Source organism: Mustelus asterias, chromosome 1, assembly GCF_964213995.1.
Source record: "Mustelus asterias chromosome 1, sMusAst1.hap1.1, whole genome shotgun sequence".
In the NCBI taxonomy this organism is placed as follows: domain Eukaryota; kingdom Metazoa; phylum Chordata; class Chondrichthyes; order Carcharhiniformes; family Triakidae; genus Mustelus; species Mustelus asterias.
In genome coordinates this window covers 106731143-106757188 of record NC_135801.1, presented here as the reverse complement: position 1 = coordinate 106757188, position 26046 = coordinate 106731143, and the positions used below count along the sequence as shown (strand labels likewise).

Here is a 26046-nt window from a genome sequence, read left to right as displayed (position 1 = left end):
CTCAGATTGTTGTAAAGAGAGGTTGAAGATGTCTGTGAATACCTCCGCCAGCTGATCCGTGCTGGATCTGAGTGCATGTCCGGGTACCCCATCCAGGCCAGTTGCTTTCCATGGGTTGACTTTCAAGAAAACTGTTCTGATATCTGCAGTGGTGACCCCAGATACAGGTTCATCGGGGCTTTCAGCGTGGAGGGCATGCTCTCGCTGACCTCTTGCTCAAAACGGGCGTAGAATGCATTGAGCTCATCAGAGAAGGGTGCGTTGAAGCTGGCGATTTTACATGCCTTCATCTTGTAGCCTGTTATGTCTTGGAGATCTTGCCATAGTCGACGGGGGTCAGTGTGGCTAGCATGGGACTCTAGCTTGGTCCGGTATTGTCTTTTGTCTCCTTAGATCGTATCTGGCTTTCTTGTATCGGTCAGTTTCGCCTGACTTGAATGCCTCAGGCCTGGACTTCAGCAAGCAGTGGATATCCATGGTTTCCAATTGGAGAACACACGGATTTGCTTCTTTGGCACACAGTCTTCTACACACTTACTAATGAAGTCAGTTACTGTAGTGGAGTACTCGTTCAGGCTGGTCGCAGAGTTTTTAAATACTGACCAGTCCACTGACTCCAAGCAGCCCCGTAGGAGATCATCCGATTCCTCAGACCAACATTGCACGACTCTCTTTGATGGATTCTCCCACTTCAGTTTTTGCTTGTAAGCGGTAAGCATGTTTGATATTTGTATAGCAGTGTTCTAGGATGTTTGGGCCTCTGGTGGAGGAGACGTGTTGGTGGTAACTTGGTAGTACGCTCTTGAGCTTGGCCTGATTGAAGTTCCCAGCCACGATGAACAAGGCCTCAGGATGTTTCGTCTCAAGGCTATTCATAGTGGAGTATAGATAGTTGACCACAGTTATAACACCCTTTGGTCATTATTATTTCAATTGATCATATCAAAGGCAGGGAAGGAGTAAAATATCGAAAGGACAACATACTCAAACACGGATCCATAAGAGAGGAGCGTGATCATAAGGTCACAGAATTACTGAGAGCCTTACAGGATGCGGGCCTAACACTGAATGAAAACCAAATCCATCCAATGGGGATATCACCCTCTGCCTCGAAGAGGAATGTAGTTCTCTTCAACACTATGAGGAAACTGGGACTCAAATGTAGCCAATCACTTGATGGGAGTCCTTAGACTCTGCCTGCTGAGCTGGATAGGAAGAGACTACCAGAAACTTGAATTTCACCCATTCCAGCCAGAAATGCTGGAGGTTCCTAGGCCACCCAGGAACCGCCAACACTAGGTCAACCATCTGTAAATGCCAACAAAATTACGACTCATCTCCTCCATATGGGAAAGATGACACTGGGAAGAGCCTTTCAAAAGCATTACAAGTTCAGATCGTGCCCTGAACTCTCTACTGCAGTGGAGTTGGACAATGTGCTACAATAAAATCAAGTCCAGCACTATGATGCTGGGATCAAAAACAAAAATAGAAAATGCTGGAAAATTTCAGCAGGTCTGACAGCATCCTAGCTCTGACGAAGGGTCATCCAGACTCGAAACGGTGGCTCTATTCTCTCTCCACAGATACTGTCAGACCTGCTGAGATTTTCCAGCATTTTCTGTTTTCGTTATGAAAACATTCTTCCTGTGATACTCAAACATCTTGATCCACGTGCCCGTTACTGGTTGGCTCATCTATCTTGGATTTTCTTTTTACTATGATATGCTTGTTTGTTATAGCTTGCCTACTCCGAGTCTGAAAATAACGTGTGCCTGATGCTATTTAATAACAGCATGACCTTTTTGCAGGGGAGGGGCATTTTGACTACTGAATAATGGAGTCACACTTGACACTGCTGTTTTCTCAATGTTCAAGGTTTATGAGCATTTGGAGAGGTTTAGTGTGCTCAAAAATACTCAGCATGGCTTTGTCAAAGGCAGATCGTGCCTTACGAGCCTGGTGGAGTTCTTCGAAAATGTGACTAAACACATTGACGAAGGGAAAGCGGTAGATGTGGTTTATATGGATTTTAGCAAGGCGTTCGATAAGGTCCCCCATGCAAGGCTTCTAGAAAAGGTGAGAGGGCATGGGATCCAAGGGACTGCTGCCCTGTGGATCCAGAACTGGCTTGCCCAAAGGAGGCAGAGTGTGTGTATAGATGGGTCTTTTTCAAATTGGAGGTCACTCACCAGTTGTGCCCCAGGGATCTGTTCTGGGACCCTTGCTGTTTGTCATTTTCATAAATGACCTGGATGAGGAAGTGGAGGGATGGGTTGGTAAGTTTGCCGACGACACGAAGGTTGGTGGGGTTGTGGATAGTCTGGAGGGATGTCAGAAGTTACAGAGGGACATAGATAGGATGCAAGACTGGGCGGAGAAGTGGCAGATGGACTTCAACCCAGATAAATGCGTAGTGGTCCATTTTGGCAGGTCAAATGGGATGAAGGAGTACAATATTAAGGGAAAGACTCTTAGTACTGTGGAGGATCAGAAGGACCTTGGGGTCCGGGTCCATAGGACTCTAAAATCGGCCCCGCAGGTGGAGGAGGTGGTTAAGAAGGCGTATGGTGTGCTGGTCTTTATCAATCAAGGGATTGAGTTTAGGAGTCCGGGGATAATGATGCAGCTATATAAGCCCCTCGTCAGACTCCACTTGGAGTACTGTGCTCAATTCTGGTCGCCTCATTACAGGAAGGATGTGGAAAAGATTGAAAGGGTGCAGAGGCGATTTACAAGGATGTTGCCTGGATTGAGTGGCATGTCTTATGAGGATAGGCTGAGGGAGAGCTCGGTCTTTTCTCCTTGGAGAGACGTCGGATGAGAGGAGACCTAATAGAGGTATATAAGATGTTGAGAGGCATAGATCGGGTGGGCTCTCAGAGGCTTTTTCCCAGGGTGGAAATGGCTACTACGAGAGGACACAGGTTTAAGGTGCTGGGGGGTAGGTACAGGGGAAATGTTAGGGGGAAGTTTTTCACACAGAGGGTGGTGGACGAGTGGAATCGGCTGCCGTCAGTGGTAGTGGAGGCAAACTCAATAGGGTCTTTTAAGAAACTCCTGGATGAGTACATGGGACTTAATAGGATGGAGGGTTTTAGATATCCCTACCTTTTAGATAGGCCTAAAAGGTAGGGATATGTTCGGCACAACTTGTGGGGTTGAAGGGCCTGTTTTGTGCTGTAGTTTTCTATGTTTCTATGTTCCTAGATATGTACTGGGAATTTAGTGGTTTAAGTGAAAAATAAATTCAACCAGAGAATTAATAGGCACATAAATATCAAATTTGATTTTACTATCTTGAAATATCCCATTTATATGTAAAATCCAATGCAGTGTAGTAATAAAATCAACCCATCAGCCACTGAAGGAGTGTGGGGCTATCAGGGACACCAAGATGTCTCTCACTGCCCCACACTTCACCTCCTACGACTACTTTTCACACATTCCACACCTGATAATCTTCTCGCTATTATCCCTCTTACCTCTCCACACCTCTGCCACTTTTCTGATATCTTCCACCCTAATTGTTGATGACAAACACATTCTCAAAATTTATCATTAGGTTACCACTAACATACTCCCCTCTTTCTTTCAGGACAAGCTGAAAATATTATAAGCAAGTCATAATTTGCAAGATCTACCTTCAGTAATGCATCGTATCTTCACATAAATCTTATTCTTCTGTTACAAAGTTGAATTTGCTTAATCACTAGTTATAGGACTGTATACTATTTACAGAACTTCCATGACAAATAGTTTCAGTTAATGGTGGAATTTGCAAATCTACTGGACTTTACAGCACTCAAACGATACTCAAATTTCAAAATAACTAAATCTAAAATACAGTTTAAGTTATTATATTGGAGTGCATTACCTGCTGTACCATAATCTGATAGGGCATATAAATTGCATTCAGCATCATAACATATGAATCACCAATCTGTTTTATAACCTTGAAACATACGATTAATCCATTTTATTTTGCTCAAAATTGGCTAATTGACTTTTCCCATGAACAGAATGTCAGCATAAAAGGATTATTAAAAGTGAATCTTGCCTGGGCAGAATTAACTTCTTAAATTCACTAGAACTTCTAACTAGAAGGCAAAAAGTGAAGGTATTTTGCACCTTCAGTTTCTAATTAAAATGACAAATCTATGATCTTTTAAAAATCATAGCTGACTACTATAATGTCTTCAGTTGATTTCCACAGACATCTTACATGAGTGATCACTGAACTGTAACCAGGAATAAAAATCTATTAGCAGGTTGGAATAAAAAAGTAGAGGGGTTAATGAGAACTCTTCCGAGGCCGGTGTCCCTTCACCAAATTTAGATTTACATAATAAGCAACACTCAAACAGATATTTCCTCGTGCAGAGGAGAAACCGGAGTGCCAGTAACTCTGACACTCCACATTATGTACACATGCAGGGCTTCTTGATTGGACAAGTCAATATTATCTTAATTTGGGAGGTCATATTTTAAGAGGTCCTTGTTAAAGTCATTGCATTTAGGTTTCCGTTGTACAGACCCTTGGGTGAACTCCATCCGGAGTATCACAGTATTAGGCACTGAACCTCAAAAAGAATGCAACACAAAACCAGGAAATGCTGAAGATGCTCAGCAGGTCATGTAGCATCTGTGGAGAGAGAAACACAGCTAATATTTAAGGTCTGTGACCTTGCATCAGAACTGAGAAAAGTTAGAAATCTAATATATTTTGGTCAAGTGAGTGGGGGTGGATGGGAAGAAGAATGGAAGGAAAGGCCTGGTGATGGGCAGGGCAGATTAAATATTGAAAAATTTAATGACGAAGGGAGTGGTAACGGAACAAGTGAAGAAACAAGAGATGCCTAGTTGAAGTGTAAAGGGCTAGATAGCAGCCATTCAAATGCAAAATGAAAGGATTGAAAGAAATGGGTGAAAACAAAACCCACACAAAAAAAAACACATTCAACAATTTTAAATCATTTTGTTCTAAGTCCAGAAGATTGTAAAGTTTTCATTTGAAGGATGGGGCATGTTCCGCAAGCTTCCATTGAACTCCATTGGAACACTGAAGCAGGCCAGCGTGGGAGCAAGGCAGAAAATTGGAATAAAAACAAAGTGCTGGGAAATCTCAACAGATGATGTGGAGATGTCGGCGTTGGATTGGGGTAAACACAGTAAGAAGTCTCACAACACCAGGTTAAAGTCCAACAGGTATATTTGGTAGCACAAGCCACTAGCTTTCAGAGCGCTGCTCCTTCTTACCTGATGAAGGAGCAGCGCTCCAAAAGCTAATGGCTTGTGCTACCAAATAAACCTGTTGGACTTTAACCTGGTGTTGTGAAATCTCAACAGGCCATGCAACAACTGTGGAGAGAGAACAGAGCCAATGTTTCGAGTCTGGATGATTCCTCATCAGGGCTTCGTTAGACTTCTCATCAAAATTGAAATGAATGTGTTGGAAAGCACAGGGGCATGATTGTAGACCCAATGGAGGTGCTCTGCAAAGCGAGCACCCAGTCTGCATTTGGTCTTCCCAATATAGAAAGGATATATTGACTTTGGAAGCACAGAGATTCACCAGATAGACAGTAGGGTTTAAGGTGTTAACTGATGAGGACAGATTGCATAAAATCACTTGCATCTCCTTGAATTTAGATGGTGGTAATATAAAATAAAAATACTGAGCTCATTACCTGCAGTTCAATATAACATAACGATAAAAGGAATTCAAATAGCAGATAAAAATAAACTCTTCCCTCAGGAGGGGACATAATTTTAAAATTAAAGCTGGACTTTTCAGCAGTAAAATCAGCAAGAACATTTTCACACAAAGGGAAAATCTGGAACTTTCTCCCCCCCCAAAAGGCTGTGAATGTGGGTCAGTTAGCATTGTCCGGACTGAGATCAGTAGATTTTTATTATGGAAGAACATTAAGGGTAATGGGTGCAGATGGGGAACTGAAGTTGTGGTACATTTCAGTCATAGGAACATAGGAATTAGGAGCAGAGGTAGGCAAATCAGCCCTTCGAACCTGCTCCACCATTCCATCAGATCATGGTTGATCTCTTCCTGGTCTCAGATCCACCTCCCCACCTGTTCCGCATATCCCTTTAACCCGTTTATCAGAAGTATATCTATCTCCTTCTTGAAACCATTTAATGATTCAAACTCCACCGCACTATGGGGCAGCGAGTTCCACAAATTCACCACCCTCTGCAAGAAGTAGTTCCTCCTCATCTCAGTTTTAAATCTACCACCTCTCAACCTATACCTGTGACCTCTTGGTCTAGATTTCCCACAAGGGGAAACATTTGGTCTATGTTTACTTTATCAATCCCTTTTAGTATTTTATATCCCTCTGAACTCCAGTTAGAATAAGCCCAAACTGTTCAATCTCTCCAGTCAATCGCTCCAGTTTAATCTCTTCAGTCAAAGCCTAATAAATTGGAACAAGCACAAGGGACTGAATGGCCTACTCCTTTCTCTATGCAAACCAGGTTGTGTTTCCATTTCCTATCTCAGAGATGCTGAAGCTAATTGCAGTAACCTAAAGCTGCTCTGACTAAGATCGGATAAGCAAAGATGAACGTCTGGGTCCTTCCTGACATGTGTAGAATTATAGAATTACAAAATCTTACAGAACATCTTGCTTGTGTCAGCTCTCTAAAAGAGCTATGAAATTTAGTACCACAACCCTGCAGATTAGTTCAGCTCAAGTCCAATTGCCTGTTGAAAGCTATTGTGGGTTGGATTTTACACTCCCCCACTGGTGGATTTAAAGGCAGGTGGGGCATTCAAAATCCAGTGAGCAGTCTGCCCTCCACCTAGCTCCCTGCCCCGACTGCAATTTTACTAGCGCCAGAGATGGCACCAGGCAGCCTGCTTGTCAGTGGGCCAATTGAAGGCCTTAAACAGACAATTAATGCCCTTTTGAGTGAAGTGCAGGTAACGAACCCCAACATAATTAACAGTATTTTTATTTTATATTTTCATCATCTAAATTCAAGGAGATGCAAATGAAATTTAAGCAATCTGTCCTAATCAGAAGTATAAAAGTAAAAATATGGTGCTGCAACTATACAAGATACTGGTGAGGCCACATTTAGAATACTGTGTACAATTTTGGTTGCCTTATTTAAGGAAAGATTTATCATTGGAGTCTGTCTATACAGAGGAGGTTCACCTACCCCTCTGCGATTTCACCTGCCATGAAACATTTCCCCATCGCCACAGGATTCCCTCAACTTCCAGAACTCCTCTGTCACTTTCCCTTCCACCACCACAGGACCGCCTCAATCCCAACAGAAATACCCCACCCAAGGCCAGACTCATACCCCTCTGCAGTGAAGCCCAACTAAACCCCTCCCCTGCTCCCCTCGAAGGCTCAAACAGACTCAACTACCTCCTCCTCCCCTTCAGGCCTGACATTTAATGCAAAAAGATGCAAAATTATTTATTTTGTTGGAAGAATGCAAAGAAATGATATAAATACAGGCTACAGTTCTAATGGAGGTGCAGGAGCTGGATGTTGATATGCAGAAATCATTGAAGGTGGCAGGACAGGTTGAGAGAGCAGTTAATAAATCATATGGCATCCTGGGCTTTAATAGGGCATAGAGTGCAAAAGCAAGGAAGTTATGTTAAACCTGTATAAAACACTGGTTTGGCCACAACTCATGTATTTCATTTAGTTCTGGCTTCCATGTTTTTGGAAGGATGTGAAAACATTGGAGAGCATGCAAAAAGATTCACGAAAATGGTTCCAAGGATGCAGAACTTCAGTTATGTAGAAAGGTTGGAAAAGTGTTTTTTATTCACACGATTTGGGCATCACTGGTTAGGCCAGCATTTACTGCCCATCTCTAGTTTCCCTTGAGAAGGTGGTGGTGGTGAGCTATTTTCTTGAATCACTGCAGTTCCACAGTACTATTAGGGAGGAAATTCCAGGATTTTGACCAAGCAGTAGTGATATATTTCCAAGTCAGGATGCTGAGTGTCTTGGAGGTGCAGGTGGTGGTGTTCTCAGATATCTGCGGCCCTTGGCCTTCTAAATGGTAGTGGTTGTGGGTTTGGAAGGTGCTGCTTAAGGAACCTTGGCAAGATCCTGCAGTGCATCTTGTAAGTGATATACATGGCTGCCACTGTTCCGGTAGTGGAGGGAGGGATTGAATGTTTATGAAAAGGTTTGCAATCAAGCGGGGCTGCTTTGTCCTGGATAGTGTTGAGCTTCTTGAGTGTTGTTGGAGCTGCACTCACCCAGGCAAGCAGGGACTATCCATTACACTCCTGAGTTGTACCTTGTAGATAGTGGACAGGCTTTGGGGAGTCAGGAAGTAAGTTACTTGCCACAGGATTCATAGCCTCTGACCTGCTCTAGTAGCCATGGTATTTGTATGGCTAGTTCAGTTTCTGGTCAATGGTAACTCCCAGGTTGTTGATAGTGGAAAATTCAGCGATGATGATGCTATTGAATGTCAAGAGGTGATAGTTAGATCCTCGCTTGTTGGGGATGGTCATCGCCTGGCATTTGGCACGAATATTATTTGCCTCATCAGCCGAAGCCTGGATTTTTTCCAGGCCTTGCTGATTTTGGACATGGACACTGCTTCAGTATCTGAGGAATCATGAATGGTGGTGAACATTGTGCAGTCATCAGCAGATATCCCTATTTCTGATCTTATGATGGAAGAAAGGTCATTGATGAAGCAGCTGAAGATGGTCGGGCCTAGCACATTACCCTGAGAAACTTTTGCAGTGATTTCCTGGAGCTGAGATGGCTGACCGCCAAACACCACAACCATCTTCCTCTGTACAAGGTATGATTTCAACCAGCAGAGGGCTTTCCGCTTGATTCCCATTGACTCCAGTTTTGCTAGGTCTCCCTGACGCCATTCTCGGTCAAATGCAGCCTTGACGTCTAGGCAATCACTCTTACTCACCTCTGGAGTTCAGCTCTTTTGTCCATGTTTGAACCAAGGCTGTAATGAAGTCAGGAGCTGAGTGACCCTGGCGGAACCCAAACTAATCTTCAGTGAACAGGTTATTGCACTGTTGATGGCTCCTTTCATCACGGAACTGATGATCAAGAGTAGATTGATGGGGCAGTAATTGGCCAGGTTGGATTTGTCCTGTTTCTTATGTACAGGACATATCTGGGCAACTTTTTACATTGCCTGGTAGATGCTAGTGTTGTAGCTATACTGGAACAGCTTGGCTAGGGGCACAGCAAGTTCTGGAGCACAAGTCTTTGGTACTATTGCTGGAATAAGCTGATGTTGTTTTCATTTGGAGAAAAGAAGGTGGTTGAGAGGGGATTAAAGAAGGTTTTCAAAAACATGAGGGGTCTGGACAGAGTAGATAAGGAGAAATGGTTCCCATTGGTGGAAAGATCAAGAACCAGAGGTCACAGATTTAAGGTAATTGACAAAAAGAAGCAATGGCAACAAAGAAAAGCTATCTCACACAGTGAATAGTTAGGATTTGGAATGCACTCCTATTTTGAGGCTCATTTTAAGTTTTCCAAAAGGAATTGAATCTATGGGTGAAATCTTGAGCCTGCCTTCGCCATCTGCAAGGTTGCTGTCAGGAGCTCAAGATCCAGAAGTCACATTTCTTGCTGACAAGAACGCAACTTTGGATTTACCCCATCCCTTGGTGGTGACGTCATCAGATTCACACCCATAGCAGGCGCAAACCTGCTTTGCGGCATTAGCATGCATTTAAATATTAACCTCCCTCCCCCACCCCACCCCCCCCGGCCATTTGTTGACCTCCACCATATATTGACACCACACCAACATGACTACAACAGGTTCACACAGACATGAACCTGTTGTGGAGATCTCCCCCAGGGGATAAGGGACATGGGGGGAAAGAGGCTGATATTGCAGGAGCTGATGATGGGGGGGGGAGCAGTTGGAATGAATGCTGCGATCAGGGGAAGGGAGTCCTGAGAGCTTAGTGGTGGGGTGGGGGAGGTTTTTGGAGTTCTGACAGGGGTGCCCTTTAAACAAGCTCTGAGCAGTCAGGTTTTGCCACCACGTTTAAGGCCCGCCCACCTCTATGATGGTGTGAATCACGCCCCCTCGATTTTGGCAGAGTGCGGTAGAATCTAGAGAGAAAATTGACCAGTTTACTGGAGAGAAACACACTGGTTTTCTCGACAGAAACTCTGTCTTTTTTTGGTACGATTTCACCCATTAACTGAAAAAGCTATGGTGAAAAGGGGAATGACACGAGGTGAATTGCTCCTTCGGAGGACCAGCACAGACCATGTTTCCGCTGCTTAATATTAGCAATTTAATTCATAAAATAGAAATATTTTGCTACATTCTCAATTTTTAAATTTTGTGCTACATAATGATTATTATCACCAAGTCTGAGGAAAACATCTGTTTCATAGAATCATAGAAACCCTACAGTGCAGAAGGAGGCCATTCGGCCCATCGAGTCTGCACCGACCACAATCCCACCCAGGTCCCACCCCCACACACCAATCCCACTAACCTACGCATCACAGGACTCTAAGGGGCAATTTTTAATCTGGCCAATCAACCTAACCCGCACATCTTTGGACTGTGGGAGGAAACCGGAGCACCCGGAGGAAACCCACGCAGACACGAGGAGAATGTGCAAACTCCACACAGACAGTGACCCGAGCCGGGAATCGAACCCAGGACCCTGGAGCTGTGAAGCAGCAGTGCTAACCACTGTGCTACCGTGCCGCCCCTTTCATTAAATTCAAATACTCCAACAATTAATGTTGCTATCTACATTTGGATGGTGGACTGTATTTGATTTGGAACTGCAGTTCAGATGAATAGGCAAAACATTTGTAAAGAAAAAAATCTATGTGAGCTTACCTCTCGAGTTAATACTGCAATGAAACACCCATTGACTTGTTCTGATGGTTCAATCTTAAAGAACTTGTCAGTTGCACAGGTTATTTCTGATGGACAACATAAAGGAATAACAGGGGCACTTAGCCTGTAGAAAACAAAAATAGGACAACTTGAAACTGGTTTTAAAAATTATAACATTTGGATATATGTTAACACATTTGTGGCAAATCTTTGTTTGAAAACAAAGAAAAAGGCAGGAAAATTAACTGAGGAAATTCACCTGAACTAAGATGAGAAAGCACGGATTCCCACTCCAGTGAAAGAATAGCTACCTGGCCAATAATGTCAGCTCCATGTGCAATTGCTGCAAACACTGACTACCTAAAGTAACTATAGATTTTAAGATTTTCCAGCTGGGAGATTCTCTATGGATATGCACCTATTAATAACTTAGATGAAGAGGCAGAGAGTAAGGTAGCTCAGTTTGTTGATGCTACAAAACTAGGTGGAAAGGTAAGCTGTGTGGAGGACACATTGATATTGCAAAGAGATATAGACAAGTTAAGTGAGTGGGCAAAAAAGATGGTACATGGAGTATAATGTTATTCACCAGCATCATAAAAACAGAAAAGCAGAATATTTTTCAAAGGTCCAATTCGTTAAGTGATGTTCAAAAAGAGGGTTTGCTTGTACAAGAAGTTAGCATGCAGGTACAGCAAGTAATTAGGAAGGCAAATGCCATGTTGGCCTTTTCTTGAAAGGGGATTAGAATACATGAATAAAGAAGTCTTGCAAGGAAATATATACTTGCATTGGAGGCAGCACAACAAAGGGTCACTAAATTGATCCTGAGGTGAGGGAATTGTCCTATGATGAGAGACTGAGGAAACTGGGTATTTACTTTTGGAATTTTAGAAGAATTAGAGGGGATCTCATTGAAACATAGAGGGGAGGAAGCAGGAATTTGGAGCAGGCAAGCAGTTCTACCAGGTCTACACATTTCTTTCTCCACAATGAGAAAAGTAATTGATGAAGGAAGCATTGATATGTTACCTACCCAAGCTGAGTGTCAGGGCCCTGCTGTAGGCTGAACTGGGCAGCACCATTAATCAGAGGAGTTGCAAAAGCATCAGATACTAAAGCATAGGACCCCCTCCAGATCTTACATAGAAACATAGAAGATAGAAGCAGGAGGAGGTCATTTGGCCCTTCAAGCCTGCTCCGCCATTCATTACGATCATGGCTGATCATCCAACTCAATAGCCTAATCCCACTTTATCCGCATAACCTTTGATCCCATTCGCCCCAAGTGCTATATCCATGTTTTGGCATCAACTACTTCCTGTGGTAATGAATTCCACAGGCTCACCACTCTTTGGGTGAAGAAATGTCTCCTCACCTCCGTCCTAAATGGTCTACTCTGAATCCTCAGACTGTGACCCCAGTTCTGGACTCCCCACTATTGGGAATATCCTCCCTGCATCTACCCTGTCTAGTCCTGTTAGAATTTTATAAGTCTCTATGAGATTCCCCTTCATTCGTCTGAACTCCAGCGAAAACAATCCTAACCTAATCAGTCTCTCCTCATACATCTCTGTGTGGGTTTCCTCCGGGTGTTCCGGTTTCCTCCCACAGTCCAAAGATGTGCGGGTTAGGTTGATTGGCCATGCTAAAAATTGCCCCTTAGTGTCCTGAGATGCGTAGGTTAGAGGGATTAGCGGGTAAATATGTAGGGATATTGGGGTAGGGCCTGGGTGGGATTGTGGCCGGTGCAGACTCGATGGGCCAGATGGCTTCTTTCTGCACTGTAGGGTTTCTATGAAATCTATGAAACAGTCCCGCCATTCCCGGAATCAACCTGGTAAATGTTATGACAGATAGAGGAGCAGTTGTAAAACTGAAAATGGCTGAGCCAAGAATGTTGCCCTCCAGAACACTGTTCCTTCTGGGCTGCAAAGATTGTCCTCTAAAAACCACAAACATTTTCCTTTACATCAAATATCACAACTACTAGAAGATATTGACTTTGATCTTGATTAACTCAATTTTACTCAGCCCTTTTCTGCTTGGCCTAATCTATCAAGAGCCATCATTCTGACCTCTGGCATTCAGCTCATGTCCAATTCGGTATCAAGGTTTTGGTAACATCTGTAATTACAGAAAATGATTCCAGCAGAGCCCAAACTGAACATTAATGAGCAGGTTATCGGTAATTAGGTATTACTATTGACTTCAATCACTTTGCTGCTGGTGGAAATAGACTGATATGGAGTTAATTGGCCAGGTTAGATTTGTCTTGCTTTTTGGTTATTGCCATGCAATTTTCCACACCACTTGAATTTCCAGATCTCAAGGCTCAACATACCAATTTAATGTAAGTGATATGCTTGCTATAGGCAGAGACTTGCATTAAATTACAAGGGTTGGAATTGGATCTGTTTAAGATATTTTCTGGCACTGTTTGCAAAAACAGCTTTCTGTTGCACAAGATATTTTACCAAGAGCCAAAAACAAGTCTGAATAAAATACAAGTTATATTGATAAGTGCTTGTATAATATACATTACACATTCAGTTTATTCATTGATTCTTGGTATAATATTTTTGCTGCGGAGATGCCGGCGTTGGACTGGGGTAAACACAGTAAGAAGTTTAACAACACCAGGTTAAAGTCCAACAGGTTTATTTGGTAGCAAAAGCCACACAAGCTTTCGAAGCTCTAAGCCCCTTCTTCAGGTGAGTGGGAATTCTGTTCACAAACAGAACTTATAAAGACACAGACTCAATTTACATGAATAATGGTTGGAATGCGAATACTTACAACTAATCCAGTCTTTAAGAAACAAAATAATGGGAGTGGAGAGAGCATCAAGACAGGCTAAAAAGATGTGTATTGTCTCCAGACAAGACAGCCATTTTTTGCACCAGTGAGTAAATATAATGTTACGGAATTAAGAATGCCATGTAGAGTCTTATGATTTGAAAACATATGTAAATAAATATAGATTCTTACTTTTGTTCTGGCATAATATTTGAATGGTTGCAATTTTGCTTGTGTGAATGTAAGTGATGTTTTGTATATAACATACCTGTAAGGTTGTACTTTGGCTCCTTCTATTTTCCTTCCCAATACTGGCTTCACTACTTCCTCATTTTCTTCAGGATAAACTGAACATGTAGAATACACAATAGCCTGGACCTTTGGAACTATTGAAAGATACATAAGCTTAATTTTAGAAAAAGATACTGCAAAATTAATTAGCAAAAATCATTATTAATTTAGATGTTCTTACATATATTTTGCCTCATAGTTCATACCTATTAAGGTCAAACATTTTCTTAAATCTACAGCTACATTTTGGTTTTTCATCATTTATATCTGGCACATGACATACAATATTCAAGCAAGGAAAGCTTTCATGTCAATATGAAGGAAAATGGAATGTAATAGAAATAGAATAAGTGAGAAATTGCAAAATAAATATTTAATTTGTCTCTTAAATACAATACATTTATTAGTCCCTGCCCTGACACAGAATTATTTGTAGGAATAAGAGTAAGGCCATTTCATCCTGTTCCACCATTCAATGTGATCATAACAGATCTATAGCTCAACTTCACATACCAGGTCTTGCCCCATTCCTTTAGTATCATTGGTTAACAAAAATCCATCAATCAATCCATTTGCAGAAGCAAGTTCCAAATGTCATTCATGCTGATTTGCACCATCAACTCATTAACTTTGTTCCGAATGCTTCTTGCATTCAGGCAAAATGTCTTTATTCCAGCTTTTATCTGGACCCGATTTGATGAAACGTTATCAACCTCTCCCTCGCCCTCTACTCCTTTAACTACTTGAATGCCCTCATTCACTTGCACTCGCTCCCTCTCCTCTACCATTGATTTCGTAATTCCTCTTACCTCTGCATACTCCCCCCCATAAGTTAGTTTAAAGCCCTATCTACAGCCCTAGTGATACGATTCGCTAGGACTCTGGTCCCAGCACGGTTCAAACGGAGACCATCCCATCTATACAGGTCCCATCGCCCCATGAATTCGAACCCATTCCTCCCACGCCAATCCTTGAGCCACGCATTCGTCTCCTTAATCCTATTAACCCTGCACCAATTTGCACGTGGCTCAGGTAGTAATCCAGAGATTACCACCTTGTTGGTTCTGCTTTTTAATTTGTTCCCCAGCTCTTCGTACTCCCTCTGTAGATCCTTAGTTCCTGTTTTGTCTATGTCATTGGCACCTACATGGACCACGACAACTGGATTTTCACCCTCCCACTCCAGATTCCTCTGCAGCCCAGATGATACATCCTGGACCCGAGCACCAGGCAGGCAACACAACCTACAGTATTGCTTCTCCTGGTCACAGAGAACAGTGTCTATGCCCTTAACTACACTATCCCCAATTACTACTACATTTCTCTTTGATTTCTCCCTTGCAGCAGCACCCTGCACCCTGGTAATGCCGACAGTTTGCTCGTCCTTCTCGCAGTCATTTTTCCCATCTACACTGGTGTCAAGAACCTCAAATTTAAATGTGGATTACAGGGTCAAAGGTAGGGTTCTGAAGACTGTAGAGGAACAGAGAGATCTTGGGGTCCATATCCACAGATCTCTAAAGGTTGCCACTCAAGTGGATAGAGCTGTGAAGAAGGCCTATAGTGTGTTAGCTTTTATTAACAGGGGGTTGGAGTTTAAGAGCCGTGGGGTTATGCTGCAACTGTACAGGACCTTGGTGAGACCACATTTGGAATATTGTGTACAGTTCTGGTCACCTCACTATAAGAAGGATGTGCAAGCGCTGGAAAGAGTGCAGAGGAGATTTACCAGGATGCTGCCTGGTTTGGAGGGTAGGTCTTATGAGGAAAGGTTGAGGGAGCGGAGGAGGCTGAGGGGAGATTTAATAGAGGTTTATAAAATGATGAAGGGGATAGATAGAGTGAACGTTCAAAGACTATTTCCTCAGGTGGATGGAGCTATTACAAGGGGGCATAACTATAGGGTTCGTGGTGGGAGATATAGGAAGGATATCAGAGGTAGGTTCTTTACGCAGAGAGTGGTTGGGGTGTGGAATGGACTGCCTGCAGTGATAGTGGAGTCAGACACTTTAGGAACATTTAAGCGGTTATTGGATAGGCACATGGAGCACACCAGGATGATAGGGAGTGGGATAGCTTGATCTTGGTTTCAGATAAAGATCGGCACAACATCGTGGGCCGAAGGGCCTGTTCTGTGCTGTACTGTTCTATGTTCTATGTATAAATCTGTTACAAAGATTTAAGGGCTGAGGTTCTTGGGACTTTACCTCCCGCAAACTACTTCCCTTCTTCCCCCCCACTGCCCGCCTCACCCGCAGCCACTCCCTGTTGTCCCTGACCCCCAGCTAAGTTAGTCAGTCTAAGGGGCGTGACTTTCTGTTTATACCCATTATCCAGATAGCTCTCCCCTTCCCTGATAAGCCTCAGTGTATGTAGCTCAGAGTCCATGAACAATGGCTTCCTGACACCATTCCCTCAATATAAATGTAACTCTTTCAACCGCTAATGACTGGGATATTTACAGTCCCAAAATCAATGCCGGTTCCACATATTGGACAAACATTCCTTTTGAAGTCATTGTGGAGAAAGAAAGTCACATGACATGAGTGACCATTTTAAACTTTCTATACGCCTTTGAGAACTTAGAGGTCCTCAGTCTGCTGTTTTAACATCCAACTGGTGAGCAACCAAGAAGTAGGTCATTTCAGGCACAACAACAGCCTGTACCTTGAAATCTGTCTCTGCTGGTAGATATTGTACCATTGCCCACAGAACAGACACAGTCTCTGTGTGTCTCCTTCATCTTGTGGTAACCACCAACTGCAAAGCAAATACTACAACTCTGGTCTTCAGCCAGCTGAACTCAAACAAAAGACAAAGACAAAGAACAATACAGCACAGGAACAGGCCCTTCAGCCCTCCAAGCCTGCGGCGCTCATGTGCCCAACTAGGCCATTCGTTTGTATCCCTCTATTCCCAGTCTGTTCATGTGGCTATCTAGATAAGTCTTAAACGATCCCAGCGTGTCCGCCTCAATCACCTTGCTTGGGAGTGCATTCCAGGCCCCCACCACCCTCTGTGTAAAATACGTCCCCCTGACATCTGTGTTGAACCTTGCCCCCCTCACCTTGAACCCGTGACTCCTTGTGTTCGTCACCTCCGACCTGGGAAAAAGCTTCCCACGTAAAAGAATTCCTCATTGTACTCTGACTTTGGAAATCACATGAGCTAATACTTATGTCTGTGGTTCTTGTACTGTAACACTCCTTTTTACTGTCCACCACCAAGTGTGTGGTGGATTGGGGTTGTGTATGGGGTGTGGTGTGCTGTGTGCATATAGGAGCGTGGGAGTGTGTGTGTGTGTGCATGCATGTAGTGGAATGGGAAATTGTGTACACTCCTCCCCCAGGTTTTTGATTGTGAAATAAACTAACCTTCTGAGTTAATCTCACTGTGAGCTTGCTGTGAATTTTCACTTTGAGATTGTAAATTATTCAGGCATATTTTCTTAGATTAAACATAGATAAATTCACAGTTTGACTGACATTTCAAATAGATTATTAAAGGATTAGATGTCTTTGATGTGGGTCACAAAGAAAACTGTTTTACAAGGGATTAAGTAGTCAAAGTGAATTAAATATATTGAATGGGCTTTTATGAATGCAAGTATTTTTAATATCGTGAAGTCTGTAAAAGTTATTTAGAACTCTATTTTATTTCATCTCAACATGGCACTTGGGGTCTGCCTTTGGTAGATACTTGGTAAGTTGACGTGGAGGGTGCAAGCACAAAAGGTGGTGGGTGAGGAGGTCATGAGTTAGCATTAACGTAGGGGCTTTAAGGCTGGGTGGGGTCATGGAATGGCAGAATTGGCACAGGGGCTTTAACACACAGTTACTTTAATATAAAAAAGCAAAAAACAATCTACTCTGGCATTGTCAATTTGCTGAAAATGATATTAGAAAAACTGGTTACTAGTGAGCTGATGATTTCCTTATATTTTCATAAGGACAATGGTATTCCATTATCATGGAGATGTCATAACACTTAATTTTGATATTCATCAATACTAATTCTAAAACCTAGGTTGTTCCCAGAACGAGTATTAATAGAGTGACCCAGCTTCATTTTTTAGAAATGTTCTCCATCAAATTATTCAATGCATGCAAATTCTAACACTAATATTTCTATTCTAAAAATAAAAGCAATTACTCAAATTTTTACAAAAATAGAAAATGCTGGAAAATCTCAGCAGGTCTGATGAAGGGTCATCCAGACATGAAACATTGGTTCTATTCTCTCTCTACAGATGTTGTCAGAGCTGCTGAGATTTTCCAGCATTTTCTGTTTTTGCTTCAGATTCCAGCATCTGCAGTCTTTTGCTTTTATTTAACTCAAACTTTTAACTGACGAAAACGAGCATGAAATGTTTTTTTTCCCATAATTTTCAACTGTTTTTAAAAACTTTTGTCAAGCAGATTTTGCTTAACATGCTTGTCAGAGAGTTGCCAGCCTGCTTCTTGAATGAGGGAATGGCACAAAACAACTATTGTTGTTGAATTCACAATCTTTTGTGTCTATTAAGCCAGCCAATATGAATGTTTTAGTACTTTTTGCAACATGTTTTGGTGTTATTACCCCAGCATTGCCATTTTATGAATTAGACAGCAGGGACATCTCAGACATCAATGAAAGATCTAAAATTCACAAGCAGCACTGAGATTAGCAAGTGTTAATTTCACACAAGTGCAATACACTGAATGATCATCATGGATAAAACAGTGAAATAAACCGGTTCCCCAAATGTAAAAGTGATGTTATAATCTAATGCATAGCCAATGGCAAAAAAATCATCAAAGAACATGCTCCAGAATTATTTATTTTCTTCCTTGAAGTTTGTTCTGTTATTGGTGCCTGTAACCAGGTTGTTAAATCTGTGAGATAGTTTTTTTTCTCTCAAAATGGAAAACTAATTTCTGTTTTCCCTCCATACTATACAAACTGCAATAACCGTCATCCATCAAGAGCTGACACAAGATAAAATGGAACAGCTTATACACACAAGATCCAAACACAGAATCTGATTCCAAACACCCTGATTAATGACTCAAAGTCTGCAGTCTGTCATTTATATTGGCTTTTTACGTCTTATCAGAAATTCCAGCTTCAGAACAAGGACGCATTCAAAGTGATACACAATAAAAATGTCACAGTGCCTTAAAGACATTAAATATAACAGCTAAAAGAAACTCATTTTGGTCATTTTATGTGTGGTAAATAAATATATCAGCTATTTGGATAAATGGAGTTTTGAATGTTGGTGCAATAATTCCAATGTTCTCAGACAGGGTAGAGAGCAAAACATTTTAATTCTTGCTTAGTCAAAGAGGAAACAAATTAAACATAAAAAATCCTCCCTACTGTAATGATAAAAATATTTTAAATATTACTTTCTAGAACACATTTGCAGTAAAGTGGTTTTTCATTATACTATTCATTGTTAACTTGGTTTGAATATAATTTTTTTTAAAACACAAAATAACTTTGCTTTTAAACTGTTACTAAACAAACAGGCAATCTTCAGATCTACTGTTAGGACATAGTCCCATACTCTGTCTGAAAAACATGCTGGTTAGTTGCATTGGCCATGCTAAATTCTCCCTCAGCGTACCCAAACAGGCATCAGAGTGTGGCAACTAGGGGATTTTCACAGTATCTTCATTGCAAAGTTAATGTAAGCCTACTTGTGACACTAATAAATAAACTTTAAAACTTTAAACTTTATAGTAGTCTAATGATTATGGTAGTGACCTAGCAACGTAAAGATCATCAATCCCAAAGTTGTGAAATTGAATTCAATGTATTGGGTGTGAAGTGTGGGCCAGCACCATGCTGGTCTGTTGCAAAACATAATTGGTCCATAATGCCCTACAGGCAAGAGGACCATGGGAAGATTTTTAACTGCCAAAGATGCGGGCGGGAAGGTTAAGACCCCGAAAAATGCTGGTGGGTGAAAAACCAGACATGATCCTGTCCAATTCGGATTTGACCCAGACAGGTGTGCAGGCAAGTAGGGAACCCGCATAGAGTTCTCAGGTAAATAATCAAATATTCAAAGAGGCCATTAACTGAAAAGTAACCCAGCATTCTGGCTTTAATAGCCAGCACATAGGTTTCCAGAACTATGTGAAACTTGTCAAGAGTCAACAAGGTGCGAGTATAGGAGCAATTCATTGAACAATGAGATTGACATGCCAGAAAACTTTTAACAAATGATATTGCTAAACTCGTTGCCAGCCTCAGTGGAAGGCTTGTGCTTACAGGATTTGTTCTGAGAGCCTGATTTCACTGCTTTCAGGATCATTTCCAACATTTTTGGGAATTCTTTCAATTACCTTGAAGTTTACTCACCTTCTTGTTAGCTTCCCTGCTGTCAGCCTTCACTGCAGCATGGGAGTAATGTCTGCATGAACCTCTGATGAGAAGCAGCACTACAATAGCAACTGCCTCTTCACTGCCACAGTGTTCCACAAAATAGAGGGAATGGACATAGAGTTTTAGCTTGAAGGAGATGATACCCCCAGCACTGGGTATCTGGACAGAGGGCGTATTTCCTTAACATAATTGAGCAACAGTGCCCCAGGAGGCTTAGGTTTTCACATCAGCTTGTTGCTGACATTGGGAGCCTCCAAGAAGAAGACCCTCTCAATCAGCCAAATGGCATGCGGTGCCATTGGCCATCAAGGTTACCACAGCTCTGAATTTCTCCACCTCCAACTCCTTCCAAGGATCTACTGTCACCTAGGTCACAGATGGCCGCTGCTTATATTAGTTTGCAGCAAAACAGTCGACCCTCTCTATTTAACTGGCCTCATCTGTAGCAGTGACTGGATTCCCACATGTGTACACAATCAGTGATTGCACACAGCAAGAGCAACTTGTATTTATAAGTGCCCTTAATACAATAAAAGGTCTCAAGACACTTTACATTTTACACATTATAAAGCAAATTTGGTCCAAACCACAAGAATAAATATTAGGATAGATGACTCAAAGCTTATATAAGAACACAAGAATTAGGAGCAGGGGTAAGCTATTTGGCCCCTTGAGCCTGCCTCGCCATTTGATAAGATAATGGCAGGTCTGAAATCCACTTTCCTGCCTATTCCCCATAACCCTGAACTCCCTTGCCAAGAAAATCTCTATATTTCTCAGCCTTGAAAATATTCAATGACCCAGCCTCTACAGGTCTTGAGGAAGAGAATTCCACAGACTAATGACCCTCAGAGAAAAAATTCTCCTCCTCTCAGTCTTAAATGGAAAACATTTTATTCTTAAATGATGGCTTCCAGTTCTGGACTCTCCTAGAAAGGGAAATGTCCTCTCAGCATCCACCCCATCAATTCCCCTCAGGATCCTACATGTTTCAATAAGATCACCTCACATTCTTCTAAATTGCAATAGGTACAGGTTCAACCTGTCCAACCATTCCTCATAATATAACCCTTTCATCCCAGCAATCAGATGAGTGAACCTACTTTCAACTGCATTTAATGCAATTATATCTTTTCTTAAGTAAGAAGACTATAATTGTACAGAGTACTCCAGATGTGGTCTAACGAAGGCCCTGCACAGCTGCAGCAGTACTTTTCTGCCTTTTATACTTGATTCCCCTTGCAAAAAATGCCAGTATTCTATTTGCCTCCCTAATCACTTGCTGCACCTGCATACCAATCTTTTGTGATTCATGTACACCCCAGATCCCTCTGTACTGTAGAAATTTTGCAGTCTCTCTCCACTTAAATAACATAATGCTTTTCTACTCTCCCTGCCAAAGTTCACATTTTTCCACATTATACTTCATTTGCCAGTTTTGTGCCCACTCAATTCCACAGAATCCATATAATCCCAACAGTGCAGACGGAGACCATATTGCCCATCAAGCCTGCACCACCTCGCCAAAAGAGCATCTTGCCTATGCCCACTCTACTTTCCTATCCCCGTAACCCCACACATTTACCATGGCTAATCCACCTAACCTACACATCTTGGGAGGAAACCGAAGCAACTGGAGGAAACTCATGCAGTCACCCTAGGCCGGAATCGAACCCAGGTTCCTGGCGCTGTGAGACAGCAGTGCTAACCACTGTGCCACCGTGTTGCGTTAACTTCTAAATCCCTTTGTAAATTTTTTAAAATCCGCTTGACAACTTAATTTCATACCTATCTTCTGTGCCATCATCAAATTTAGCTACCATACATGCAGTCCCTTCATAGAATCCTACAGTGTAGAAGGAGGCCATTCGGCCCATCGGAACTGCACCGACCACAATCCCACCCAGGCCCTATCCCCATAACCCCATGCATTTACCCTAGCTAGTCCCTCTGACACTAAGGGGCATTTGGCATAGCCAATCCACCTAACCCGCATATCTTTGGACATCCAAGTCAATGAACAAAGAACAAAGAACAGTACAGCACAGGAAACAGGCCCTTCGGCCCTCCAAGCCTGTGCCGCTCCTTGGTCCAACTAGACCAATCGTTTGTATCCCTCCATTCCCAGGCTGCTCATGTGACTATCCAGGTAAGTCTTAAACAATGTCAGCGTGCCTGCCTCCACCACCCTACTTGGCAGCGCATTCAAGGCCCCCACCACCCTCTGTGTAAAAAACATCCCTCTATATCTGAGTTATACTTCGCCCCTCTCACCTTGAGCCCGTGACCCCTCGTGAACGTCACTTCTGATCTGGGAAAAAGCTTCCCACCGTTCACCCTATCTATCCCCTTCATAATCTTGTACACCTCTATTAGATCTCCCCTCATTCTCCGTCTTTCCAGGGAGAATAACCCCAGTTTACCCAATCTCTCCTCATAGCTAAGACCCTCCATACCAGGCAACATCCTGGTAAACCTTCTCTGCACTCTCTCCAACGCCTCCACGTCCTTCTGGTAGTGCGGCGACCAGAACTAGACGCAGTACACCAAATGTGGCCTAACCAGCGTTCTATACAGCTGCATCATCAGACTCCAGCTTTTATACTCTATACCTCGTCCTATAAAGGCAAGCATACCATATGCCTTCTTCACCACCTTCTCCACCTGTGTTGCCACCTTCAAGGATTTGTGGACTTGCACACCTAGGTCCCTCTGTGTTTCTATACTCCTGATGACTCTGCCATTTATTGTATAACTCCTCCCTACATTATTTCTTCCAAAATGCATCACTTCGCATTTATCCGGATTAAACTCCATCTGCCGCCTCTCCGCCCAATTTTCCAGCCTATCTATATCCTGCTGTATTGCCCGACAATGCACTTCGCTATCCGCAAGTCCAGCCATCTTCGTGTCATCCGCAAACTTGCTGATTACACCAGTTACACCTTCTTCCAAATCATTTATATATATCACAAATAGCAGAGGTCCCAGTACAGAGCCCTGCGGAACACCACAGGTCACAGACCTCCAGCCGGAAAAAGACCCTTCGACCAATACCCTCTGTCTCCTATGGCCAAGCCAGTTCTCCACCCATCTAGCCACTTCTCCTTGTATCCCATGAGCCTTAACCTTCTTAACCAACCTGCCATGTGGGACTTTGTCAAATGCCTTACTGAAATCCATATAGACGACATCCACGGCCCTTCCTTCATCAACCGTTTTTGTCACTTCCTCAAAAACTCCACCAAATTTGTACGGCACGACCTCCCTCTTACAAAACCATGCTCTGTCACTAATGAGATTGTTCCATTCTAAATGCACATACATCCTGTCTCTAAGAATCCTCTCCAACAACTTCCCTACCACAGACGTCAAGCTCACCGGCCTATAATTTCCTGGGTTATCCCTGCTACCCTTCTTAAACAACGGGACCACATTCGCTATCCTCCAATCCTCAGGGACCTCACCCGTGTCCAAACAAGCGACAAAGATTTCCGTCAGAGGCCCAGCAATTTCATCTCTCGTCTCCCTGAGCAGTCGAGGATAGATGCCATCAGGCCCTGGGGCTTTGTCAGTTTTAATGTTCCCTAAAAAACCTAACACTTCCTCTCTTGTAATGGAGATTTTCTCTAACGGGTCAACACCTCCCTCCGAGACACTCCCGGTTAACACGCCCCTCTCCTTCGTGAATACCGATGCAAAGTATTCATTTAGGATCTCCCCTATTCCCTTGGGTTCTAAGCATAATTCCCCTCCTTTGTCCCTGAGATTTTCTCCCTGACAACTCTTTTGTTCCTAACGTATGAATAGAATGCCTTAGGATTCTCCTTAATCCTGCCTGCCAAGAACATCTCGTGACCTCTTTTTGCCCTCCTAACTCCCCGTTTGAGTTCTTTCCTACTCTCTCTGTATTCCTCCAGAGCTCCATCTGTTTTCAGTTGCCTGGACTTAACGTACGCCTCCCTTTTCATTTTAATCAGATCCTCAATTTCCCTGGTTATCCACGGCTCTCGAATCCTACCTTTCCTATCTTTCCTTTTTACAGGCACATGCCTATCCTGCAGCCTTATCAATAGTTCCTTAAAAGACTCCCACATGCCAGACGCGGACTTACCCTCGAACATCCTCTCCCAATCAACATACACCAATTCCTGCCTAATCCGGCTATAGTTAGTCTTCCCCCAATTTAGCACCCTGCCCGTAGGACAGCACTCATCCTTGTCCATTACTATCCCAAAGTTAACAGAGTTGTGGTCACTATTTGCCACATGTTCCCCTACCAAAACTTTGACGACCTGACCGGGCTCATTTCCCAGAACTAGGTCCAGTATAGCCCCCTCTCTAGTCGGGCTATCTACATACTGTTCCAAAGAACCTTCCAGTACACATTTTACAAATTCCTCCCCGTCCGGACCCCCAGCTCTAAGCACTTTCCAGTCTGTGCCAGGGAAATTAAAGTCCCCCACTACAACAACCCTATTTTTTCTGCACCTATCCAGAATCTCCTGACATATCCTTTCCTCCACTTCCCGTGGGCTGTTGGGTGGTCTGTAGTACACCCCCAGCATAGTGACTGCACCCTTCCTGTTTCTGAGTTCCACCCACAGCGACTCAGTACATGACCCCTCTAAGTTGTCTACCCTCTGCACCACGGTAATATGCTCCTTAACTAATATCGCTACTCCCCCACCTTTTTTAGCCCCTCCTCTGTCTCGCCTAAAACACTTATACCCCGGAATATTCAGCTGCCAGTCCTGTCCTTCTTTTAACCAAGTTTCCGTCACCGCAACCACATCCAAATTCCACATAAGCATTAAGGCCCTAAGTTCGTCTGTTTTACCCGTTACGCTCCTCGCATTGAAGCAGATGCACTCCAGACCTCCAGGCCCACTCAGGTCATCCTCCTCCAGAGTGCTCCTCTTCTTAGCTAGCCTTGCCCTGGCCCCCAGCTCAACCCCAGCCTCAGTATTTACTGACCTACTGTTTTGTTCCCCACCCCCCTGCCACACTAGTTTAAATCCTGCCGAAACACTCTAGCAAAACTCCCAGCCAGGATATTTGCTCCCTTCCAGTTAAGGTGTAACCCATCCTTTCTGTACTGTTGCCATCCTGACTTGAAGATTTCCCAGTTATCTATGAATTTAAAACCCTCCCTCTTGCACCAGTCCTTTAGCCACGCGTTCAACTGTAGAATCTCCCTGTTCCGAGCCTCACTTGCACTAGACACCGGGAGCAGTCCAGAGATTGCTACCCTGGAGGCCTTACTGTTTAGCCTAGCACCCAACTCCCTGAATTTCTCTCGTATGACCCCCCTGCTCTTCCTACCTACATCATTTTCACCAATGTGTATAATCACATCCGTTTGACTACCTTCCTTTTTAAATATGCTTCCTACCCTCTCGGAGACATCCAGTACCCCGGCATGATACAGATTGTAAATAGTTGAGGATCCAGCACTGATCCCTGTGGCACTCCACTAGTAACAGCTTGCCAACCCAAAAATAGCCCATTTACCCCTACTCTCTGCTTCCTGTTAGCTAACCAATCCCATATCCATGCTGACGAGCTCTTATTTTGTATTGTAACCTTTCATAGGGCACCCATGAAGCGTCTTTTGGAAATCCAAGTAGAGTACACCTACAGGTTTCCCTTTGTACACCTTGCTAGTTACTTTCTCAGATAACTCTAATAAATTAGTCAAAACCAATTTCCCTTTCACAA

At 43.0% G+C, this 26046-nt stretch overlaps 1 protein-coding gene across 3 annotated transcripts in view; it reads right to left on the bottom strand.

Moving 5' to 3' along the window:
* LOC144495877 (putative methyltransferase NSUN7) overlaps window positions 1-26046 on the bottom strand; it is a 123815-nt gene that overhangs the window by 37310 nt on the left and 60459 nt on the right. For all 3 annotated transcript variants that reach the window (XM_078216580.1, XM_078216561.1, XM_078216570.1), the window contains 2 exons: window positions 13928-14045; window positions 10861-10984 (listed from right to left, as the gene is read on the bottom strand). In XM_078216580.1, coding sequence (XP_078072706.1) covers window positions 10861-10984; window positions 13928-14045 — 242 coding nt within the window. The remainder of the gene's footprint in view (window positions 1-10860; window positions 10985-13927; window positions 14046-26046) is intronic.